We start from the raw sequence: 22,296 nt of genomic DNA, 5'->3' as shown, positions 1-22,296 counted from the left end.
TTTCTCCATGTCTCAGTATTTGTTGTTGTTGTTGTTGTTGCAGATAGTAAATCACTGCCTTTCATGGCAATGCTGAGAAACCTGAGGAACATGATCAGTCAGGGCATCAGTGAGAGACATCACCAGAAGATCCTGGCCAGACTCACATCCAAAGTAAGCTGCTCAAGCTGTCTAACATGACACATAATCAACACAAACATGCTCTAAATATACACACTCTCACACACACAACACACATACAGTTATGTGCAGAATAATAGCAGTGTCTTTTAAAAAATTGAATAAAGCTCAAAATCCTTAGAATAGCTGTTAATTCCATAATATCAATGCATTGGGAACACTGCACATTCAATTTCAAATCAAAACATGACCAAAATTGATCAAGTTTGTGTTATACCAGTGGTATACTGTGGTGTTGGACCTATTTATCGCACACCAAAGATCATGGATCAGTTTCAATACATCAAAATATTTGAAGAGGTCATGTTGTCTTATGCTGAAAAGGAAATGCCTTTGAAATGGGTGTTTCAACAAGACAATGACCCAAAACACACCAATAAGCGAGCAAAATCTTGGTTCCAGACTAATAAGACTGACGTTATGGAGCGGCCAGCCCGATCCCCAGACCTCAATCCTATAGAAAACGTGGGGGGTGACATCAAAAATGCTGTTTCTGCGGCAAAACTCAGAAATCAAAACATGACTAAAATTGATCAAGTTTGTGTTGTACCTTTACAGAACGTGAAGAAAAAGGAATGTTAGGCTGTTCAAAAAAATAGCAGTGTTTGCATTTTTCTTTACAAACTCAAACATTTACTGTATAAACTGAAAAATCACTTTGATTTTACTTTGAATCACTGCACTAATATCTAGTTGCATTACCATTATTTCTGAGAATTGCTTCACATCTTCACATTTATAGGGCAGCCATGGCCTACTGGTTAGCGCTTCGGACTTGTAAGCGGAGGGTTGCCGGTTCGAACCCCGACCAGTAGGCACGGCTGAAGTGCCCTTGAGCAAGGCACCTAACCCCTCACTGGTCCCCGAACGCCGCTGTTGTTGCAGGCAGCTCACTGCGCCGGGATTAGTGTGTGCTTCACCTCACTCTGTGTTCACTGTGTGCTGAGTGTGTTTCACTAATTCACGGATTGGGATAAATGCAGAGACCAAATTTCCCTCACAGCATCAAAAGAGTATATATACTTACGGTATATATATACTTATACTTATCTGTGTTGCATGGAGTCGACCAACTACTGGCACCTGTGAACAGGTATTCAAGCCCAGGACGATTGAACTACATTCCACAATTCCTCTGCATTTCTGGGTTTTGCCGCAGAAACAGCATTTTTGATGTCACCCCCCACGTTTTCTATAGGAATGAGGTCTGGGGATCGGGCTGGCCGCTCCATAACGTCAGTCTTATTAGTCTGGAACCAAGATTTTGCTCGCTTATTGGTGTGTTTTGGGTCATTGTCTTGTTGAAACACCCATTTCAAAGGCATTTCCTTTTCAGCATAAGACAACATGACCTCTTCAAATATTTTGATGTATTGAAACTGATCCATGATCTTTGGTGTGCGATAAATAGGTCCAACACCACAGTATGAGAAACATCCCCATAACACGAATTGTGCACCACCATGCTTTACTGTCCTCACAGTGTACTGTGGCTTGAATTCAGTGCATGGGGGCCGCAGACAGTTTGTCCAACAACCCACATGCACTGATATATGGTATAACTGGTATAACACAAACTTGATCAATTTTGGTCATGTTTCGATTTGAAATTGAATGCGCAGTGTTCCCAATGCATTTATATTATGGAATTAACAGCTACTCTAAGGATTTTGAGCTTTATTCAATTTTTTAAAACATACTGCTATTATTCTGCACATAACACACATATACACACTCTTACACACATATACTGTATGCTCTCTCTCTCTCTCACTCTCTCTCTCTCACTCACTCACACACACACACACACACACACACACACACACACACACACAGCCACACACACATGTATACACAGCCACACATGGCACCTCCAAGTGAGACTTTAGAGCTGAATTACTGAATGGAATAAAATAAATGGTTAAGTTAATGGACAAGAAAAAGAGACATACAAACCAAAGACACTATGCACACCTCTCAGTCCATGCGTGGGGAAAAAACACCAATGATGTTGTGCCTGTTATGTGTTTTATCTCTGCAGTCATCTGTAATCCAGAGCAGACAGTTCCCATTTCGCTTCCTGTCTGCATATAAGGTCATCCTGGAGCTGGGTAGTACAGGTAGGACATACCTGTGCCACAACAGTTTCATGTTCAGGTGTAAATATTTAACATTTTTACAGCACAGCCATCTAAAGTCCAAAATCATACCGTTGCTCATCTGATGCAGTGTGAGGTAAAAGGCAAACATGGGTGATCATTTAGGCTGATTCAGGAACAGCAGAGGTGATGAGTTCAGTGTGGTACACTCTCTTAAAATGACAGCCATGTACTCCTGTAGGCCAGACTGAAACTGAAACAGAAACACTATATCTGTAGCATAAAGCCGCAGCAACAACACACACAAGCTATTTAGTGTGCATACTGCGTATAGCTATTTTGTGTGTATATTCTGTATAGGTATTTATATGTGTATAGCTATTTAGTGTGTGTATATACTGTAAACATGCACATATTGTTTGTCACGGTTAATAAATATATCGTTCCGATATCCTACACCGCCTTTCTGTTGACATTCATAAAAACTTGTTGTGGCTGGTGCAATTTCCATCCCTGGTATATGTACATGTATCATACAGACAGACAGACATAGATGCCAGTAGATATACAGTAATATGATGACATTGCCACTTCAAAAACAAGAACTGTGTTAATATGTGGTCATCATACCAGTGAAATTATCACAGTCATTCTGTTCCATGTGACTCCTTCCTGTTAGCTGTAACAGCAGTAGAAGATGTCCCGACCTCTACTGCTATCCTGAAAAAGATTTTGAAGAAGCTGCCCAAAGGCAAGCGCTACAAGAGTCTGGATTGGGAGACCGCCAAACGCAGGAGACTGAGGGTGGCCCTGGGAGTGCCTTTTGTTTACCGCATCTTCAAGATGAAGAAGCAACTTTACAATACAGCATGGTACTAAATAGCCTCTGATCACATTGAGTTTTTCACTGTGACACCCGTGCTACACCAGGGGCTTCAGTACAAAAACTTCCTAACTCTGAAATCCTATCTCAGTTTAGGATGGCATTTAGAATGTTTGGTATTACAGTTTCCTAACTGCATTTAGAAAAAAAATCTATCTTAATTTAAGATAGGAATTTGGCCATTACAGAATCATCCTAACAAGTTAGGATAGCACAGACTGCCAAAATCTTGTTAGGTTGTTGCGTACCCTATGACAAGATGAGGAACATGACTGTTAGGGACCCCATAAAGCATATTTCACTAAATAGGTTGAGTAACTAATAAGTAAGTAAAAATAAATAAGTGAACTAAACAAGAAACTTGGACAAGAAATATAAAAGGTATCCTACAAGCTATGTATTTATAACATAAATATAATAAACATTTATAACATTTAAAAACAAATATTAATCATTTATAACAGAATATTAGATTGTTATTGATGTATTATTAATTCATATATTTTTGCTTTTCATCTTTTTTATCCTACAGCAGTTAGAATATTTTTCTGTAATGAGACCCCAGGTCTACAACTGAAGCTCTCCGTCCATATAGCTTTAAAATGTAATAATAAGACTGGTCTATTTTATATAAAAAAAGTATGCTATCACGTCTGGTGTAGCTACTTCCATTGATTACAGTGGAAGCTAATTGTTGCAGCTGACGCTCTGCAAACGGAACACTTCAGCTACATGTCTAGTGTAGCCTCCCTGTTAGTTAGATATTCATCACACTTAGTTATGACAGGTAATTACATGCTCATCACATTTTGTTTGCACATGGTAATTAGGTAATTAGATGTGATAATAATAAGTGAACACATTATGATATATTAGGTTTTATAGTTTGTAGATTTTGTTGGCAGGTTTTCATTGATTCCATGGCCGTGTTTAGGTGAACTAGGCCATACACACCAGCACAAAATCAGCTCCGTGACAGCTTTTTAATGTTCTATTAGTTAAGCTAAACAAGTCTGTTGACGTTTCGCTAGTTAGCTGACTAGTTTTAGACAACTTTCCTTTTGATAGAGAATTTGTTTTGACTTTGACCTCATTCACCTTATGCCTTGATCTGCAGCAAACGTCATTACACAGACGAGCTCTTGGCTCGCTACAGAGCGGCAATAGAGAAGGCTGTGCAGATCTCCTGCCGCTACAACATCCCACCCCTCCCTGGCCGCACGCTGGTCCTCTGCGCCACCAATATTGAGGAGGTTAGACGCAACCAGAAGAAATACGACTTCTGCCTTCCCCCTGACCCCGAAAAGAAGCAGGACGAGGAGGAGAGGACTGCGACCTCTGTAAGAGATCCTCACATGAGTCCGTCTCAGCAGATGTGTCACTTGGTTGTTGCTGACCATCAGTGTGTGTGTGTGTGTGTGTGTGTGTGTGTGTGTGTGTGTGTGTGTGTGTGTGTGTGTGTGTGTGTGTGTGTGTGAGTGTGTGTGTGTGTGTGTGTGTGTGTTTCTCTATGTGTATATTTGTCTGTGTGTATTTTTTAATGCAAATCTATTTGTATGTGTGTGTGTATGTTTATGCGTGCACATATATGCCCTGCACAGGTCCAAGAACTGGCAGTGCTAATGTCGCTGATGATTGTGAACTGCTGTGAGCATGCCCAGTTTTTCCTCCACTATTCTGAGCAATGTTTCAAGGAGGTGACGCTCCAGTCGGACGTACTGTTGGATAACGTCCGACCAGTCCTGAAGCAAGTAACGGTAATGCTTCTTACCTCCTCAGAGCTGCTTCTAGTAAATGTAGCGATGGCACAGAGGAATTCATAGGAACACCAGCACCTTACACTATTACACCACTAACTGTGTGGCTTGGAACATGACCAGCAGGGGGAGCTGTGGCAGCATAACACATACAGGCTCAGTGCCCGTGAGGACCCTGGTTGGAGTTCGGAGTTGGAGTCATTTCTTGATTCCACACGCCATATCTCTCTTACTCATTTCCTGTCTACTCTCCACTGTCCTGTCAACAAAAGCTTGAAAATAGATCAATAAATTAAAAAAAGAACACGATGCATTCAGGTTAAGGGTTATGTAGGCGCAGCTGGAGTGTGGTGTAGAGAAGACTCACACGCTAGACTGCCCACTGCACAAAGCCATGTGGCAATGGAGAAATCCGCTAATGCGTTTATATTTCATTCACCCATTACAAATGTGACATGCATCAGGAATTCAGGAATCATCTGTAATTTATACTTTTATATACCATACGGTTTGTAGAGTGATGGTAATGAGACACGTCCTTCATGTGTGCCGTGTACAATTCTTGAGCAGGTCTCTCTGCTTGTGTGAGGAACACAAGCATTACACCATTGGACAAGAATCAGTGCAGGTCATGGACATTCTATCAGTCCATGACCTACAATCTTTGTTTCACTATTGGGTTTATAGAGTGAATGTAATGGGATGTGTACTCAAGGATGGGTACAAATACATCAAATAAAATTATAAAAAATAATAACAATAAAATAAATACCCTAATTTTAAGTGTATCAAAATAAACTACAAAATACAGTAGCCACAGTAGCCCAAGAAAAATAACTTGCCCAATAGCAAAGGGAATGTGCCAGAACCACAATACTCAGGAATATTGCCCAGAAACATGCCTTGTGTATCATCAGCTTTGGAGGACACATGCACATCACAGTTGTTGTTCCAAAGTTCTACCATAAACAGGCAAACTTGTGGGGGGAGTGTATTGTGTGTGTGTGTGTGTGTGTGTGTGTGTGTGTGTGTGTGTGTGTGTGTGTGTGTGTGTGATCAACCTACATATTACTCATCTTGCACTGGATCATCTTCCTGAATGTCAATATTCTGATCAACACGAATCTGGGCAAATTACTAACATCACCAAAAGTATTGGTTTTACCAAAAATATTTTGGCAGTATTTTTAAACTACAGCTATTTTTAGTACACACCTATAAAGTATTTTGATACAAAATACACAACAATTTTCTTCAATCCAATGAAATACAAATGACAAAATACTATTTTGTATTTAAAATATGTTTTTTAAATACATTATCATAAATACTGTCTAGTATGTTCAGTATGTTGAAAATAATCTCAGTGGGAATTAATTCATGCATGTTCACATTTACAGCAAAGGAGTGGTGAGGTGTGTTAAAGGGACACCAGGCAAGCTTGATGCTTTTTCTCTTCGAAACTCCCCCTCGCTCGGTCTGAAGCTCTTTTCTTCCCTTTTCTTTGCATCTTCCGTCAAGGGTTTTCGCTGGCTCTGCCATTATCAAACGTTTGCAACAATCGCTAGCGTTTCGTTAGCCTGCCTCTGTGCTGTATGCAGGATGTAAACTGATCCTGCTTCGGTCGGCGGGTACGATACACTGAACTTGCAAGCGGGATATTCTTCCTACAGGCAGTAGGGGTGGGCGAGAGAGCCTTCATTCACCCTGTAATGAGTCATTTAATAATATACCGACCTACGAAGATGAGTAATTAACACGAAAACGTTGCCTGGTGTCCCTTTAAGTTCTGGCTGAGCGGGATTAGAGCATTTAGTTAACATTGGGCTACCAAAATATGGTGTGTTCAGACATGACTTTTTCAGCCTTTTGTTGACAGGATAGTGAAGACATGACAGCAGGTGGCTGGGAGAGAAATGGGGTGTGGGTTCAAGAAATGGCCTCAGGTCAGACTCAAACTTGGGTCCCTATGGGCATTGGGTCTGTGTGTGGTGTAGGGAGCAGACACCAGACATGCTCTCACCACGGCGGACCCAAATTCATGTCTGCTGTGCTTTAGTAACGAAAACTTCACATCTGTTTTCACTCACAAACACTTTACCAATGCAATCAATGAATGCATGCCTTCTAGGGATCTGCACTTGTTCTGTAGTTGGAACTGACTGTGTTTGGTTTTGTTTAGGAGTTAAACAACATGGACTGGTCTGAGAGGGAGGCGTGTTCATCGTTCAATATATTCAATGACATGATTGCAGACAGGACCCACGTGAGTGAATTCTCCGAGTACTAATCACTGTTGACACCGGACACAGCTGAGTACTAATCACTGTGGACACAGCTCTGAACAGATGTGCTGTTTTATATGGTGCTGTTGGTGATGCTGTACTTTAAGACTCGTTCAGGCATAGTGGTCATAAGCTTTTTTCTGTGAAACATAAAGGAGTGGCCATGAAGAGAGACCTTAAAGGTGCAGTCAGGGATTTTACGTGATTTCAAGCCCATACATTTTTTTTTTGTCACATTCAGCAATCATCTCCTCACGACCGCTAGCTGCCCATTCCGTGAGTACACTGTAATAAAAAACAGTGTCTGTAGGCAGTCCAGGCTCCGACAATTGGAAACAAACAAAGTTGGGGCAGCCTGTCCCCCAAACAAAAACGAAACCTTGCGTGGAATTTCTGCGGAGAATACTGAAGGTAGAGGTTAGCCACCTCTCTGGCCTTTTTTTGTTTTATCCTTGGTTAAAATATAATGTACGTTTTTTAAACACAAACAAATAAATAAACATAAACACAAACAAACGTGACTTCCTGCAAAATCCCTGACTGCACCTTTAATGCATAACTCTCCAGGGGAAGACTGCGTCACCATACTATCCTGTACATCTAGAATGAGATGCAGTTGCTTACTTGTGTTTATTTGAACAATAAACACACAGCCATTATGACTTGACCTGGAAATACAGTATTTAAATACTTTCTTGTTTTCCAACAGGTTGACAATATCATTACTCTTTCATCATCGTCTTATAACTCTTGTTCATCAGACATTGGCTTGTACAAAAAGGAAGTCAACAAGAATGTCCTAATGGTGTCTGTCCTGTTGACCAGGTTGGTCCTACACTGTTTTGTGAGTTGTAAAAAAATATGGACTGCATTTGACTTGTTCAGAACAACCTCATACGTACAATATCACTTGGTTCACAGTTATGTTAATATCACCTGGCTGGCCCGTTAGAACGATTTCCAAAGGAAACCTTATTTGCCACTATTATAATTTATTATTCAACCAAGTTGTTTTCTTTTGTAGTGATTCTGGGGATGACTTGTCCTCAGATCGGAACTCATTGCAGGTTGTTGGCTTCAGTGAGCAAATCCTTAAGTAAGAAACCCTTCTGTCTGTGTATGGTGGAGGCACTGAACAATTATACAAACCTCTTGGTGGTTAAAAAAGTAAAGTCATGTTAATATTCTCCCCGTATTCTTTTCTTTTCATAGGTTTATCTCGGAGAGGGGCTCCTCTAGGCTCCTGGACCATGTGGAGCACATGGACAAGCTGCATGGTGTTCCTGCCCCACCCCAAACAAAGGGGGAGCAGGAACGAACAGTGGATGTCCTCCCTCTGCCTGCAACACCTAAGCTCAGGTACCACCGCTTGTGAAAGGGCAAACAAGAGATGCTGATAAAAAAAAATGAATAGATATGAAAAAAAAATGGAATGGATAGGTATATAAAAAAAATGGAAAGCAAAATAATTTCTAAATGATTTTTCTTTGGTCAGGTGGCGTGGGGTGCGTGTCTTCGTCTCCTCCACCTTCCGGGACATGCACACTGAGCGGGACGTGCTGGTACGCAGCGTTTTCCCCGAGCTTCGCCGTCGCGCCGCCCCCCATGGCCTGCACCTGCAGGAGGTAGAGCTGCGCTGGGGCGTCACCGAGGAGGAAGCGGCCCGCACCCTCCAGCACTGCCTGGGGGAGGTGTGCCGTAGCCAGCTGCTGCTGGGCCTCCTGGGGGAGCGATATGGCATGGTGCCCCCTCGGCCCTCCCTACCAGACAGCCCTCAGTACCACTGGGTAAGAGGAAAACCCATACGGGGGTGAGTGGGTGTGGTATGCTGCAAGCATACTGTCGGTGTGTGTGTGTGTGTGTGTGTGTGTGTGTGTGTGGGTGTGTGTGTGCATGTACTGTATCTGCGCATATGTTTTTATTGATGTTTGTATGCATGTGTGTTCATGAGAGGAAACTCCCTTTCCACAGATTAACTCCGCTCCGTCTGGCCTGTCAATCACAGAGATGGAAATCCGTCAGTTTCAGGCAATGTGGCCAGACTCGGCCACCAGCCGCATGCTCCTTTACTTCAGATCACCACACCTGTCCAAGTAAATATGAAATGACCAGTTTATCTTTTTTGAATATACAGCGGGGAAAATAAGTATTGAACACGTCAACATTTTTTTCAGTAAGTATACTTCCAGTGAGGCTATTCGCATGAAATTTTCACCGGACATTAGTATTAACTTAGGTAATCCACACATATATAAAAATCCAAACATTAATGTCTAAAAGTAGAGTTATGAGTAAAAGTGGAATGGCACAGGGAAAAAGTATTGAACACACTAAGAAAAAGCAGTACACAAAGGCAAGGAATGGCAAGGAACAAACTGGAATCTATAAGTAGTTAGAGAAATTATCCCTCCTATCTGTGCAAATTTATATTAGCTGGGTTAGTACATACTGGTAGGCTATAAAGGTTTTTTGTTACCAAGGTGTCACACAAGAAACATTTCATGATGGGTAAAAGTAAAGAGCTCTCCCAAGACCTTTGCAAACTTATTGTTGCAAAACATATCAATGGGACTGGTTACAGATGTACTGTACTTCAAAACTTCAGAATCATTCAGCGAGCAGTACTGTAGCCATTATCTGCAAGTGGAAGGAACATCACTGCGTCATCAACTGGCCATGCACAGGATCTCCTTGCAAGATTTCTGACCAGGAAGTCAGAAGAGTAGCCCAAGAGCCAAGGACCACTCGGAGAAAGATCCAGACAGACTTAGAGGCAGCAGGTACAATTGTTACAGAGAAAATCATAGGTAATGCACACAACCGCCATGCGGTTGACTCTATGCACGCTAATCCCGCATGACTCTATTGCTGAAGAAAAAACATGTCAAAGCTTGTTGAAAGTTTGCTACACAACATTTATACAATCCTATGAAATACTGAGAGAATGTATCCTGTTCAGGCAAGAGCAAAATGTAACTTTTCGGATGTCATACTACACACCATATTTGGAGGAGAAATGGCACTGTGCATCATTCATCAAGGCCCTGACTTCAATCCAATTGAACAGTTTTGGAAGTTTTGAAAATACCCTACCAACAATGAGGTTTGGAGGTGGTGTCATCTCATGATACTAGCAGACTTCATACAATTGAGTCATTTTGTTCCAGGAGAATCTTTACATCCACCAGGATGATGAGAATGATACATGGCTAGACCTTCCAGCAGGACAATGATCCAAACCATTCAGCAAAGGAAACTCTCAATTGGTTTTTAGAGAAAGGAAATCAAGGCCCTGACTTCAATCCAATTGAACAGTTTTGGAAGTTAACTAAAGATCAGGATTCACAAGAGGGACCCCTGGAATCTTCGATATTAAAGGACTATCTGTTTAAAAGAATGGGCCAAACTCACACCAGAATACTGAGACTGATTAGTTTCATCATACAGGAAATGCCTTGAAGCTGTCATTACAAATAAAGGCTTTTCTACAAAGTATTTAAGAAATTTCAGCAGGCGTGTTCAATACTTTTTTCCTGTGTCATTCCACTTTATTACACATAACTCTACCTATGGACTTTAATGTTTGGATTTTTTTAATATGGGTGGATTATCTGAGTTAATACTAATGTCCGGTGAAAATTTCATGCAAATAGCCTCATTGGAAGTATACTTACTGAAAAAAATTTTGACGTGTTCAATACTTATTTTCCCCGCTGTATATATTTAGAATGACAAACCCATCTTTCAGGTCAGTGTGTTTGGAACATAAAAGTTTAGACGGACATTTTTCTGTTCTGAGCCCCCACATTTACATTGTCCCTGTTGTGTTTGACTTTTGCTGTCACTATTTATCTCCATGTTGCTCTTCATAATAATGAGAACACCATGGCATAGCAAACAATAGTTAATAGCAGCAATGCACTGATTCTGTCCCTGAACCTCGTCGTGCTCAGGTCTGTGCCTGTGGCGTGGAGATCAGACTTTGTGGCTGAGTCTAAAGAGGCCGAATCCAAGATGGCTGACCTGAAGAGCAGGATCCTTAGCAGTGGAGCTAAAGTTATGGAAAAGTGAGCGATATCTAATACTCAGTGGCCTTCTGTTCTTCATAGTCTTTCATGATGTTGCACCCTTATGTGCCCAGTAAATAACTTGTAACCACTGGGCTTTCTTATCCTCAGTTATCCGTGTGAGTGGGGAGGTGTTGTGGATGGAAGGCCATATGTGAAGGGTCTTGAAGACTTTGGGAAAGCTGCAGTGGAGGATTTGTGGGACACATTGCAGAAGCTGTTTATAGAGGTTAAACTATCTTTTTTACTGTTTTTGAAGACCATACTATCAGATACTTATGGCCACTTTCCCAATCAGTGGATTAAGGCTAGACTAGTCCTAAACTTAATGAAAATTTTAATGAAAATCTCCATGGGGAAATAAAGGCTCTAGGAAATATACCAGTTGCCGGACCAGATGTGTGACTTATGTTTCATGTATCGCTACTTTCACAGGAAGTGGTTGAGACTGATGTCAGTTCTGAGGTTAAGGAACAGGAAGTGTACCAGGCTGCCTTGCAGAGGCAGTTTTATGGGCGTGGCAAGCTTGTTTCCATGGCGATGGAGAAAGTGAAAGAGACTCAGAAGAAAGGAGGAGTGGTGATGGTGGAAGGAAATCCTGGAGAGGGCAAGACTGTCTTCATGGTAAATACACACACACACACACACACACACCATACTCTCCACTGGTACTATAATGTTTGAAGTTAATCTCCTCTTGCCCCCACCTTGATTCAGGCTGGTTTAGCAAATGCACTGCAGACTCTTAACAAGTCCCAGAGGTGTGAGGTCATATCATACTCCACTGCTGCCAGCCAGTCAGCATGCAGTGTGGAGAACCTGCTGAGATATCTCATTTATTGGTTGAGAAAGCAAAGAGAAGGAAATGAAGAGGAGAAGCTCTCCTCCTCTTCATCCTATAAGTAAGTATCAGGATAATGAGACAACAGCCTCACACAGGGACCAGTTCACCAGTTCACAACCAAAAACATTGTTGATATTTATCACAACATGAAATGCAACATGAATATCTGTATATCTAAGAAATGTGTGAGTGATGATACTCTACATTATGTAGTTCAAGTCCAACTTACTGATCTGTCTATGGTCTTTTGTAAAAGAGAATTACTGGCAGAATTTGACACTCTTCTGAGTGATGTGAAGAGCATCCAATTACTCGCCTTGTTGGTTGATGGGGCGGATCTTGTGCAGGATGCTCAAGGCCGATTTGTTTCTGATTGGATACCTCAGAATTTACCTCAGGTTAGTGCTGAACCAGGCATAACATATTCCTGGTTGAATAGACAAGAACACATTCTTTGATTGCATCATTCATGCATTCTCCAAGCAATCACTTTTCAATCAAACTGTCTGGATGTTTTTTTAGGGTGTGTCTCTGGTTCTGAGTGTTACCACTAACTCGGATCTCCAGCAACCTCTGCTCAAAAAAAAGGGTTCCATCTCTCTTCCCCTGGGACAACTGTCCCTGCCAGACCGGAAGGAGATTGTTCAGAAGGAGCTCAGTGTCTATGGAAAGAAACTCAGTGACTCTGCATTCAACAATCAGGTAAAGAAGCTCTGTGACTGCATTCAACAATCAGGTCATTTGAATTGGCTTTGAGTCAGACCCATAGTCATTTCCCTGTTCTTACTCCCAATCATGCTTCATCTCACTTCCAAGTTCTCTACAATGACCCATCTAAGTTGGATGAAAATGGCCACAAAAATAAAAACCTAAACCCATACCGCCAGAAGTTGATTACACCCTTATCATTAGACAGAGTAATCTCTGTTCCTCAAAATGACATGAAACATTATGTGCTCATAAACAGTCTGGGCTCAGCAAATGGGAAACAAAACATAGTGTCAGATTCAACCCAATCATCACCTTGCTTCACAGAAAGCATGGAAAGAAAGTGATGTAATTTTGACCAGAATCATAGACTTCAATACGTCTTCTTGGATGTGTGTGCTTGTTGTTTCCTGTCTCCAGCTCCAGACCCTGCTAATGAAGAAGGGTGCGGTCAGCCCGCTCTACCTGCACCACGCCTGTGAGGAGCTGAGGAGCTACGCCTCCTTCGAGAAGGTCAGATGACGCCCTGTACTCACATATACTGTACTAGCGTACAATTAAATGGGCAAAACTTTACTTACACCTAGGCTGACATATCTGTATGAAATATTATTTTCTCAAACAAATGGAATTATGGAGATAATCATATATCTTGACTTATGGAATGCACATAAGTGAAGCTGATGCAGAAAATTATAGCAGATGCATTTTTAAAATGGTCTCCTTTTTAAATATTTGGGTCATTCCACGTCAATTCAACCAGGGCCCACGCACTTAGGTCTCAAAAAATTCGGAAAAAATTACCAGGTGTACCTATGTTACCCAGGAGACACACTGTAAAATTACTCTTATGTAAGATCAATACTTTCCAAGATACAGCCAGTTTTACAGGGGGAGGGGGGTGTCTATTTTGTTCGGGCTCTTTTTTTTGTCAAAGTTCACAAGCCCACAGCGCAAGAACTAAACCATGTAGGAGGCTCAAATTTTGCATGCTGGTACATAAATAGGAATAGTATGTAACAAAATCGTCACGTTTGGTCTGGATAATCCTGCATGGTCATAGCTGTCCCTCAAAGTTGATACAAATTTTATTGGAGTTTTTGGCTGGGCTCTGTTTAAGCCTTCAGAAGACATATTTGTACTCAACATAGGCTCTTGATTTATTTTCCTTACTGAGATAAGTAGAAACACTCATACAAAAAACAATGAACAGAAAATAAATTCCTTCAGGGTCTGAACAGCAGACCTTAGAAGTCTAAAAAATCATTTTGGTTCTCATTTTCAGAGCACCTAAACACCTTGTGGGAATATACAAAGATTTTTTACATATTTTTTTCTTTATTCTCCATGATCTTTTCTTTTTAAAAACACCAATTTGACTTGTCTTATGCAAATCTTTCTTTTTCACTTTCCACCCTGAACATGGGCAAAATGCACCATTGACATCAATATGTTTTGTATAGAGCTACCACAGGTTACTCTATACAACCACAGGTGGCAGTGTGGTGACTATATAAAACATATTGATGTCAATGGGGCATTTTGCCCATGTTCAGGGTGGAAAATAAAAAAGAAAGATTTGCATAAGACAAGTCAAATTGGTGTTTTCAAAATAAGGGATCATGGAGAATAAGGAAAAACATATTTAAAAAATCTTTGGATATTCCCACAAGGTGTTTGGGTGCTCTGAAAATGATAACCAAAATGATTTTTCAGACTTGTGAGGTCTGCTGTTCAGACGCTGAAGGGATTTATTTTCTGTTCATTGCTTTTTGTGAGAGTGTTTCTACTTATCTCAGTAAGGAAAATAAACCAAGAGCCTATGTTGAGTACAAATATGTCTTCTGAAGGCTTAAACAGAGCCCAGCCAAAAACTCCAATAAAATTTGTATCAACTTTGAGGGACAGCTATGACCATGCAGGATTATCCAGACCAAATGTGACGATTTTGCTACATACTATTCCTATTTATGTACCACCAAGCAAAATTTGAGCCTCCTACATGGTTTAGTTCTTGCGCTGTGGGCTTGTGAACTTTGACAAAAAAAAGAGCCCGACCAAAATAGACACCCCCCTCCCCCTGTAAAACTGGCTGTATCTTGGAAAGTATTGATCTTACATAAGAGTAATTTTACAGTGTGTCTCCTGGGTAACATAGGTACACCTGGTAATTTTTTCAGAATTTTTGGAGACCTAAGTGCGTGGGCCCTGGTTGAATTGATGTGGAATGACCCATTTAATATTTTGGGCTTCAGCGTTGAGACATGCTTGTTCTCTTGGCTGTGATGCTATGCCTAATAGTCTGTTGTTGTTGTTGTTGTTGTTTATTGTTTTCTGTCAGATGAAGGACAGCCTGCAGAGCCTTCCTGCGACTCTGCCTCAGCTGATTGAGCACAGTCTGGTCCGGCTGCTCTCCCAGTATTCAGACTGGGCCCTGCGCTGGGCACTGGAGGTTCTGGCAGTCAGCACCAAAGGTGCGCCATCCCTGTATATTCTTTACTCCTAAACCTAGAGCATACTAAGCCCAAAGGTCAAAGGTCTGGTAATCGCTGGCCCGGTCGATGAATGTCTGTGGCCCAAATCAGTTTGTATGTTGAATTAGCATTGGAGTCATTGCCAAAAGATCAGTCACTCTGATGGGCTGTTTAGTTTGCCTACCTGTTGTCAAGAAGTGCAGTAGAAGTCAGCTTGGTGTGCGCTGGGCTTTAGGCTCATAGTCTTTTCCCCCACAAACTTCTCACTGTTTAAGACAAATACTTTAATTAGGGCCCGAGCACCGAAGGGCGCAAGGCCCTATTGTTTTTGTAAGGATTATTAGGGCCCGAGCACCAAAGGGCGCAAGGCCCTGTTGTTTTTGTAAGGATTATTATTCATTCAGTATTATTGTTATTCCACTTTTTTGTTTTACTGTTTTTGAGGTAGTTAACATGGTCGAAAACTCTTGAAATTTGGCACACACGTCAGGTGTCACACATCGCAGTTAGGTACAAGAGCTTGACCCCGAGCGTGGCCCAGGGACTCACTAGCGCCCCCTTAGGTGACTGATCCCGTGGTTGGCAAATATTTTGAGGTGGTTAACATAATCGAAAAGTCTTGAAATTTGGCACACACATCAGGTGTCACACAAAGCAGCTAGGTAAAAAAGCTTGGCCCCGGGTATGGCCCAGAGACTCGCTAGCGCCCCCTTACGCCCCCTTAGATGACTGATCCCGTGGTGGGCATATACTTTCAGCTACACACACCAAATTTGGTAGGTGTCTGTATCTCCCCAAGATGAACGACTTTCGAATGTACAATGCATTAGCCACGCCCAACAGGAAGTGAGGTATTTGGGATTTTGTGCAGACTAATATGTGATGAAATATGTGATTAATCATGATGCCAAAAGAGGTGCTTCCCATGGGTGAAAACGCATGAAATTTGGCACACACATCAAGTGATACAGTGAATAGACAGGGATAAGCTTGGCACCGGGCGTTGCCCAGGAACCCCATAGCGCCCCCTTATGTCACTGTGACTTGTGGTTGGCATATAGTTTTAGATACACACACCAAATTTGGTGGGTGTATGTAACTCCCAAAAACAAACAACTTTTGTATTAACATGCCATTAGCCACGCCCACAGGAAGTGAGGTAATTGAGATTTTGTGCGTTGTTGACATGATCAATTTTAACGTACTCCTCCTAGACGGTTGATCCGATTCATGTCAAAGTTGGTATACATGACACCGAGATGTTCCTGATTATAAATTGTGAAGCTTTTTTTTGATATGTCGTAATTTGACGAAATGGCAAAATTATTAATTTTAATATCCTTCCACATAAACAATAAATGTGTCATAATTCACCATGCATGGCTTGAAATGTTTTAAATTTCACAGGTCATTGAAGACCATGTTAATGATAATATTCACATGCCCATAATGCATGTTTGGCATAGCGCCACCAACTGGCAACAGAAAGAATGACAATTATACTGATGTCATATGATCAATTTGAACATACTCCTCCTAGACGGTTTGTCAGATTCATTTTAAATTTGGCAAATATTATGCCAAGATGTCGCTGATGTTAAATTGTGAAGGGATTTTTGATAAGTTATATATTTGATATGATTTTAATATCTCACCACATAAACAGGAAATGTGTCATAAATCACAGTGCATTGAATGAATGGTCTGAAACTTCTCAGGTTAATAGATATCATGATTATGATGATATCCAGACACCCAATGGGCCTGCCTGACAGCGCCACCACCTGGCCAAGCAGGAAATGTGCCATAAATGGACAATGCCTTAAGTGATTGATCTGAAACTTTATAAAATATCGGATATCATTATTGTGATGATATTTACATTCGTAATTCACAGGCCTAGCATAGCGCCACCATCTGGCCAAGCAGGAAATGTGCCAGAAAATGGACAATGCCTTAAGTGATTGATCTGAACGTTTACAAAAAAACTGGATATCATTATTGTGATGATATTCACATGTGTAATTTCCATGCCTAACATAGCGCCACCATCTGGCCAACCAAAAAGTGTATCAGAAATGTTCTTTGCTTAAAATTAATGGTCTGAAATTTCTCAGGTTAATATATATTATGATTATGATGACACCCAATGGGCCTGCCTTGCATTGCGCCCCCACCTGGCCAAGCAAGTACATGTGGCAGAAAATAAAATACAAAAACAAATAGCACACACATCAAATATGTACATTTCACAAACGCACCACGTCGGTGCTTTGTTGGATTCCGACCTGTCATGGGTTGTGGCCCGCAGGTGCTCGGGCCCGCCATTGCCGCTTGCGGCTATATTTGTATCTTATTTCTTTCATTATTTTCTTTTTTAAATAGTTAATCTCCAATTGTCCACTAACCTTCCTGTTATCATACTCTGAAGAAATTACGACTTTCATCCAAATGACATCACCATCTGGCTCTTGTATAGGACTGAGGGAGAGGAACCTGTATGCTGTAGTGAGCATGTGCAATGACCTCTCTCGCAAGGGGGGCCAGGTGACCTGGCAGGAAGCACTTCAACAGGCCAGACACTCACAGGACCGCATTCCCATGGCAACCTTCACTCAAATGGCCCGGTGCTTGCAGAGGTATTGAATATGAGATTTGATACAGTGTCAGACCCAGGGGAATAGAGGTGAAATAGAAAGAATACATGGAAAATAGAAGGACAAATTCCATCACAGTGCGCAATCCATTTATTCAGTCAAGTCAGTCAGTCAACTTTCCTAAACTTTCTTGAGTTGAATGTCTTTTTACATTAATGGTGTTGGAATGACAAAAAAAAAAAACTCTCGCTGGACTTCTCTGGTCTTCTCTTCCACAGTCTTCTTGATCCCTCCAACACTCACAACCCGGACGACTTCCTGACGCTGTACAATCCCGACGTGATGTCTGCCTTTGAGGAGCTATTCCTTTCAAAAGAGGAGGACCGAAGTAGAGCTCATCTCCTGCTCTCAGGTACCCAAAGAGGCCCTTGCACTGCAGCCATCCATTCACACACCATTTCATTTTACTTAATTAAGTAAAATGAAATTAATACTTAAATCAATGATTGCTAGTATGTAAGTTAGTAGATGTTGCAAAACCCTGAATTAGTGAAATATAAAATGTATTGTACCTAAAGGGACTCAACATGGGATCCATATTAGCAGCATACTTGAATGATTGTGTCTCTATTGCCGTGTGTATGTATGTGTGTGTGTGTGTGTGTGTGTGTGTGTGTGTGTGTGTGTGTGTCTGTGTTTGTCTGTCTGTCACGCACTCACATGCCTGTGACATTGCTCAGCTCACCTGTGGGTGCAGGCAGACCCTCAGGGGAAGGACACCTTCCTGCACTGTGACTCCGATGCCCTTGCCCACCTGCCCTATCACCTGGTCAGTGGCCTGTTTGACCTTTAGCCTTTGGTCTCTGACCCCTGTGAGGCGCCAGTCTTTTTACGCTGTGTCTGTGTCTGTCGTGTCTGTGTCCAGAGGAGCTGTGGCCAGTGGTCAGCCTTGTCTCACCTGCTGTCCAGCTACTACTTCCTGTGGGCCAACGTCAGGCTGGGGCTCCTGCATGGCCTCTTGGAGACGTATGCTTCGTTCGGTGAGTCCTCACGCATATGGATCAATTGTGTGCTCAGCTTGCCCGATAAATCGCTTTGGATAAATAGATAAATAAAGGATATATTCATGTACTTTTTTTTTTCTCACCCCACCCACCCCCAAACCCACCTCACCACACCACACATGAAGATGGAGTCATTACGAGTGACATGAAGGAATGTCAGAGATTCCTGAAGCGGCATGCGCCTCTGCTCTCCCATTGGCCGGCTCTTTTCCTGCAGCAGGCTCTGAACGAATCGGATGGCTCTCCCGCCCATCTCTGGGCCAGTGGTATCGTGGGAAGACGCGGAGGACATGGAAGGCGTGTGGTGGAGTGGCTCAACCGAGCAGAGCACACAGGGGGCAGGGAGACTGCTGAAGCTGTGGGGTAATCACCCACACGTCTTTCTGGAGGATCGCCTCTGAACCAATCTTCAAATCAAACTAAATCTCTAAGTCGCAAATTGTTAAGTTATTAGGCTTTTATATACAGATTGCAATGTAAAGTTGTTCAAACATGCTATACTTAAGCCCTGTTTTATGTGAAATGGTAATATGTAACACATGCTTAATATATTGTGAAATATGCATTTTAAAATATAACATGATGTTACAGGGTAGGTTAGGGATGGGGTTGTTTTGATAATTTCCCATAATACCCTGCATGTAATGACCTGTCTGTTGTGATCCTTGTCTAGAACCCTGGTGTCCACATTCCAGTCAGAGCCCACCTGTGTGGTTGTGAGCCCAGGAGGGGATGTCATCGCCGTGGGAACAACACAGGGGACTCTGCACTTTTTTAGTGCACAGACTGGACAGGTGATGTTTAATTAAAAAAAATAATAATAATATTCTACTATGTCACATATTTCATACATAATAAACTGTATATTTTACATGCACTAATTAAAGCATGGCATTACACATATGGCAGTGTCTGACGTAGATTGTTGAAGTTCAGATAAGCTACAAGCTACACTGTACGCCTGGTAATGATACTGGTTGCAGCAGTATGAGATGATGCGGTGTCGTAGAGCTCTGTGATGCTGTGTCTCCCTCAGGAGGTCAAGTCTCTGGTGAGCAACAGTGATGGCATCTCTGGCTGCGTCTTCCTGAAGGAGGGGCTTCTTGGATCCACCTCCTATGACGGACGGGTCGAGGTGTGGGATGTGCAGAGCGGGTGCAGGTGAGAGTTCATGAGATATCAACTGCAATAGGTGCACACAAACAAACTGTGTGTTGGCTTCAGACATATTAGTGTTACTGTACTTTAAAGCAGGTACAGGATTTAAAAACACACTAATATATATCTTTAATTCCCAGGCCCTCATACTGAGACATTGTGTAATTGCATTACAATTGTATAGTAAACACAGACATTTTCTCATTTTCTTTTTGTTTTCCAAGGGTCACCCATATGGATGCCCATACTAACAGAATAACAGGAAGTGATGTCAGTCAAGACAGGAAGCACCTGGCCACAGTCTCTTTAGATTTTGGTATTAAGGTGAGGAACGTGCTGAGAACCATAAAATGATCGAACACTTGAATACAGAAGCCATTTTACCCTGAAACTATGCTCTCTCCTACACAGGTGTGGTCCTCTCCGCAAGGCACGTTGGTGGCCAAACTGTGGAGTCCAAGCCCTCTGAACTGTGTGACCTTTGACCCGGAAGGGCACCGTGTGGCTGTTGGCTGCTGGGACGGATCAGTGCGTGTGTGGAACTGGCTCAAGGAGACCAATGCCAAGGTGATGCAATAACTGAATCTTTAACTCTCTCTCTCGTTCTCTCTCTCTCTCTCTCTCACTTTCTCTTTCACTCATTCTTTCTCTTTTTCTGTGTCCCTTTCTCTGCCCCTCCTCATCACTCCATCTTGGTCTCTTTCGCTTATGTTTGTCTCTGTCACTCTCTCTATCGACTCCTTTGTCTCTCTGTCCCTCTCAACTGCTTTTTTATACACTTCTCTCTCTCTCTCTCCCTTTGTCTCTCTATCTCTTACATGCTCTTTGTCTCTCTCTCTCTCTCTCTCTCTCTCTCTCTCTCTCTCTCTCTCTCTGTCTTCTAGACTCTGTTGGGCCATGAGCGGTCAGTGCGGAGCCTCTCCTTCTCCCCGTGTGGCTCTCAGCTGTGTTCTGGCTCTCTGTGCGGAGAGGTCCGGCTGTGGTCTGTGCCCGCCTCGACTTGCGTGGGCAGCTTCTGGGCCCACCGTGGCCCCACCCAGGCCCTCTCCTTCCTGCAGGAGGGCAGGCTGCTGCTCACCGCTGGATCAGACACCACTGTGAGAAGAGCGTTTTGTTTCTAACACGCACACAAACACTTCTTTTTATTTTTCCTCCTTTTCATGTTTTTTTTCTTTTTCTTCTTCTATTTGGAATAGGTCCAGTTGTGGTCAGGTGGTCTTGGTCGCTCAGTGGGAGTGTTAGGTGGAGAGAGGGTGAGTTTTAAGGGATTGCGGCCATCCATCTTGTGCTGTTTCTCCAGTGATGATCTTGTCACAGCATGGTTCATTTCTGTCATTGTCAACAGACGTTGTCCAAGCACTCCCAGACATCCTCCAGACACAAAACAACAGCAACAACTGCTGCTGCTCTCTGTGTAGCTGTTGCCAATGGTTACGCTGCCGTGGGGTACCATGGTGATGGTGTAAAATTGTTCCATTTGAAAACAGGTACAATATGGAGATGTTTTTGGTGAAGACATTTTTGTGAAGACTGTGTGTGTGTGTGTAGTAGTCACAGTCGTAGTTGTAGCAACTGTGAGTGAGTGTGCACGTCACTAAAACCCCGCTCGCTGTGCTGCAGGAGAGACTGTGTGGGCCAGCGAGGGCCTCCTAATGTCTGTCCCCTGCCTGCTGTGGCTGGAGGCCCAGGAGCCCGGGGTGCTGGTGGCGGGAGGTGGAGACCATCGCCTGCGGGTGTGGAGGAGGAGGGGGCAGGGCGGCGCCAGAATGGTGCTCCAGGGCTCCTTCAGGGCCCAGAAGGGCCCCATCACTGCCCTGGCACAGAACACCACCTATCTGGCCTCAGCCTCAGGTCTGTGTACCCACAATCCCCTGCTTTAACATTATGTGAAGGTTATGTGCATTCACCATGTTGTCATCCATATGCGTATGAAGTCTTTCTGTACACACTGGGCACATGCTTTTGATGGACATTTTCTAATAATTCAATCTGCTGGAGAGCATTTATTCTGGAGTTAGGCTAATGACTTTTGTACATGGCCCCTGGAACAAACCAGGTTGTTGTTGTTGTTGTTGTTGTTGTTGTTGTTGTTGTTGTTGTTGTTGTTGTTGTTGTTGTTGTTGTTGTTGTTGTTGTTGTTGTTGTTGTTGTTGTTGTTGTTGTTGTTGTTGTTGTTGTTG

General features: G+C 42.5%; 1 protein-coding gene across 1 annotated transcript in view; it reads left to right on the top strand.

The window, feature by feature from the left end:
- The window catches only part of tep1 (telomerase-associated protein 1), a 35,581-nt gene that overhangs the window by 5,601 nt on the left and 7,684 nt on the right, over nt 1-22,296 (top strand). Inside the window, exons 10-41 of the mRNA XM_042090154.1 lie at nt 44-153; nt 2,222-2,300; nt 2,959-3,151; nt 4,280-4,502; nt 4,764-4,919; nt 7,102-7,185; nt 7,914-8,029; nt 8,229-8,300; nt 8,417-8,563; nt 8,700-8,991; nt 9,176-9,297; nt 11,158-11,271; nt 11,383-11,500; nt 11,707-11,895; nt 11,989-12,173; nt 12,372-12,513; nt 12,638-12,817; nt 13,244-13,336; nt 15,165-15,297; nt 17,777-17,936; nt 18,173-18,306; nt 18,635-18,723; nt 18,820-18,934; nt 19,084-19,321; nt 19,632-19,752; nt 19,995-20,119; nt 20,341-20,440; nt 20,528-20,683; nt 21,001-21,213; nt 21,313-21,369; nt 21,462-21,603; nt 21,737-21,967. Coding sequence (XP_041946088.1) covers nt 44-153; nt 2,222-2,300; nt 2,959-3,151; nt 4,280-4,502; nt 4,764-4,919; nt 7,102-7,185; nt 7,914-8,029; nt 8,229-8,300; nt 8,417-8,563; nt 8,700-8,991; nt 9,176-9,297; nt 11,158-11,271; nt 11,383-11,500; nt 11,707-11,895; nt 11,989-12,173; nt 12,372-12,513; nt 12,638-12,817; nt 13,244-13,336; nt 15,165-15,297; nt 17,777-17,936; nt 18,173-18,306; nt 18,635-18,723; nt 18,820-18,934; nt 19,084-19,321; nt 19,632-19,752; nt 19,995-20,119; nt 20,341-20,440; nt 20,528-20,683; nt 21,001-21,213; nt 21,313-21,369; nt 21,462-21,603; nt 21,737-21,967 — 4,629 coding nt within the window. The remainder of the gene's footprint in view (nt 1-43; nt 154-2,221; nt 2,301-2,958; nt 3,152-4,279; nt 4,503-4,763; nt 4,920-7,101; nt 7,186-7,913; nt 8,030-8,228; nt 8,301-8,416; nt 8,564-8,699; nt 8,992-9,175; nt 9,298-11,157; nt 11,272-11,382; nt 11,501-11,706; nt 11,896-11,988; nt 12,174-12,371; nt 12,514-12,637; nt 12,818-13,243; nt 13,337-15,164; nt 15,298-17,776; nt 17,937-18,172; nt 18,307-18,634; nt 18,724-18,819; nt 18,935-19,083; nt 19,322-19,631; nt 19,753-19,994; nt 20,120-20,340; nt 20,441-20,527; nt 20,684-21,000; nt 21,214-21,312; nt 21,370-21,461; nt 21,604-21,736; nt 21,968-22,296) is intronic.

This window comes from Alosa sapidissima, chromosome 1 (genome assembly GCF_018492685.1).
Source record: "Alosa sapidissima isolate fAloSap1 chromosome 1, fAloSap1.pri, whole genome shotgun sequence".
Lineage (NCBI taxonomy): Eukaryota > Metazoa > Chordata > Actinopteri > Clupeiformes > Clupeidae > Alosa > Alosa sapidissima.
Note: the sequence above shows the minus strand (reverse complement) of the source record. Positions and strands in the feature narration are given on the sequence as shown.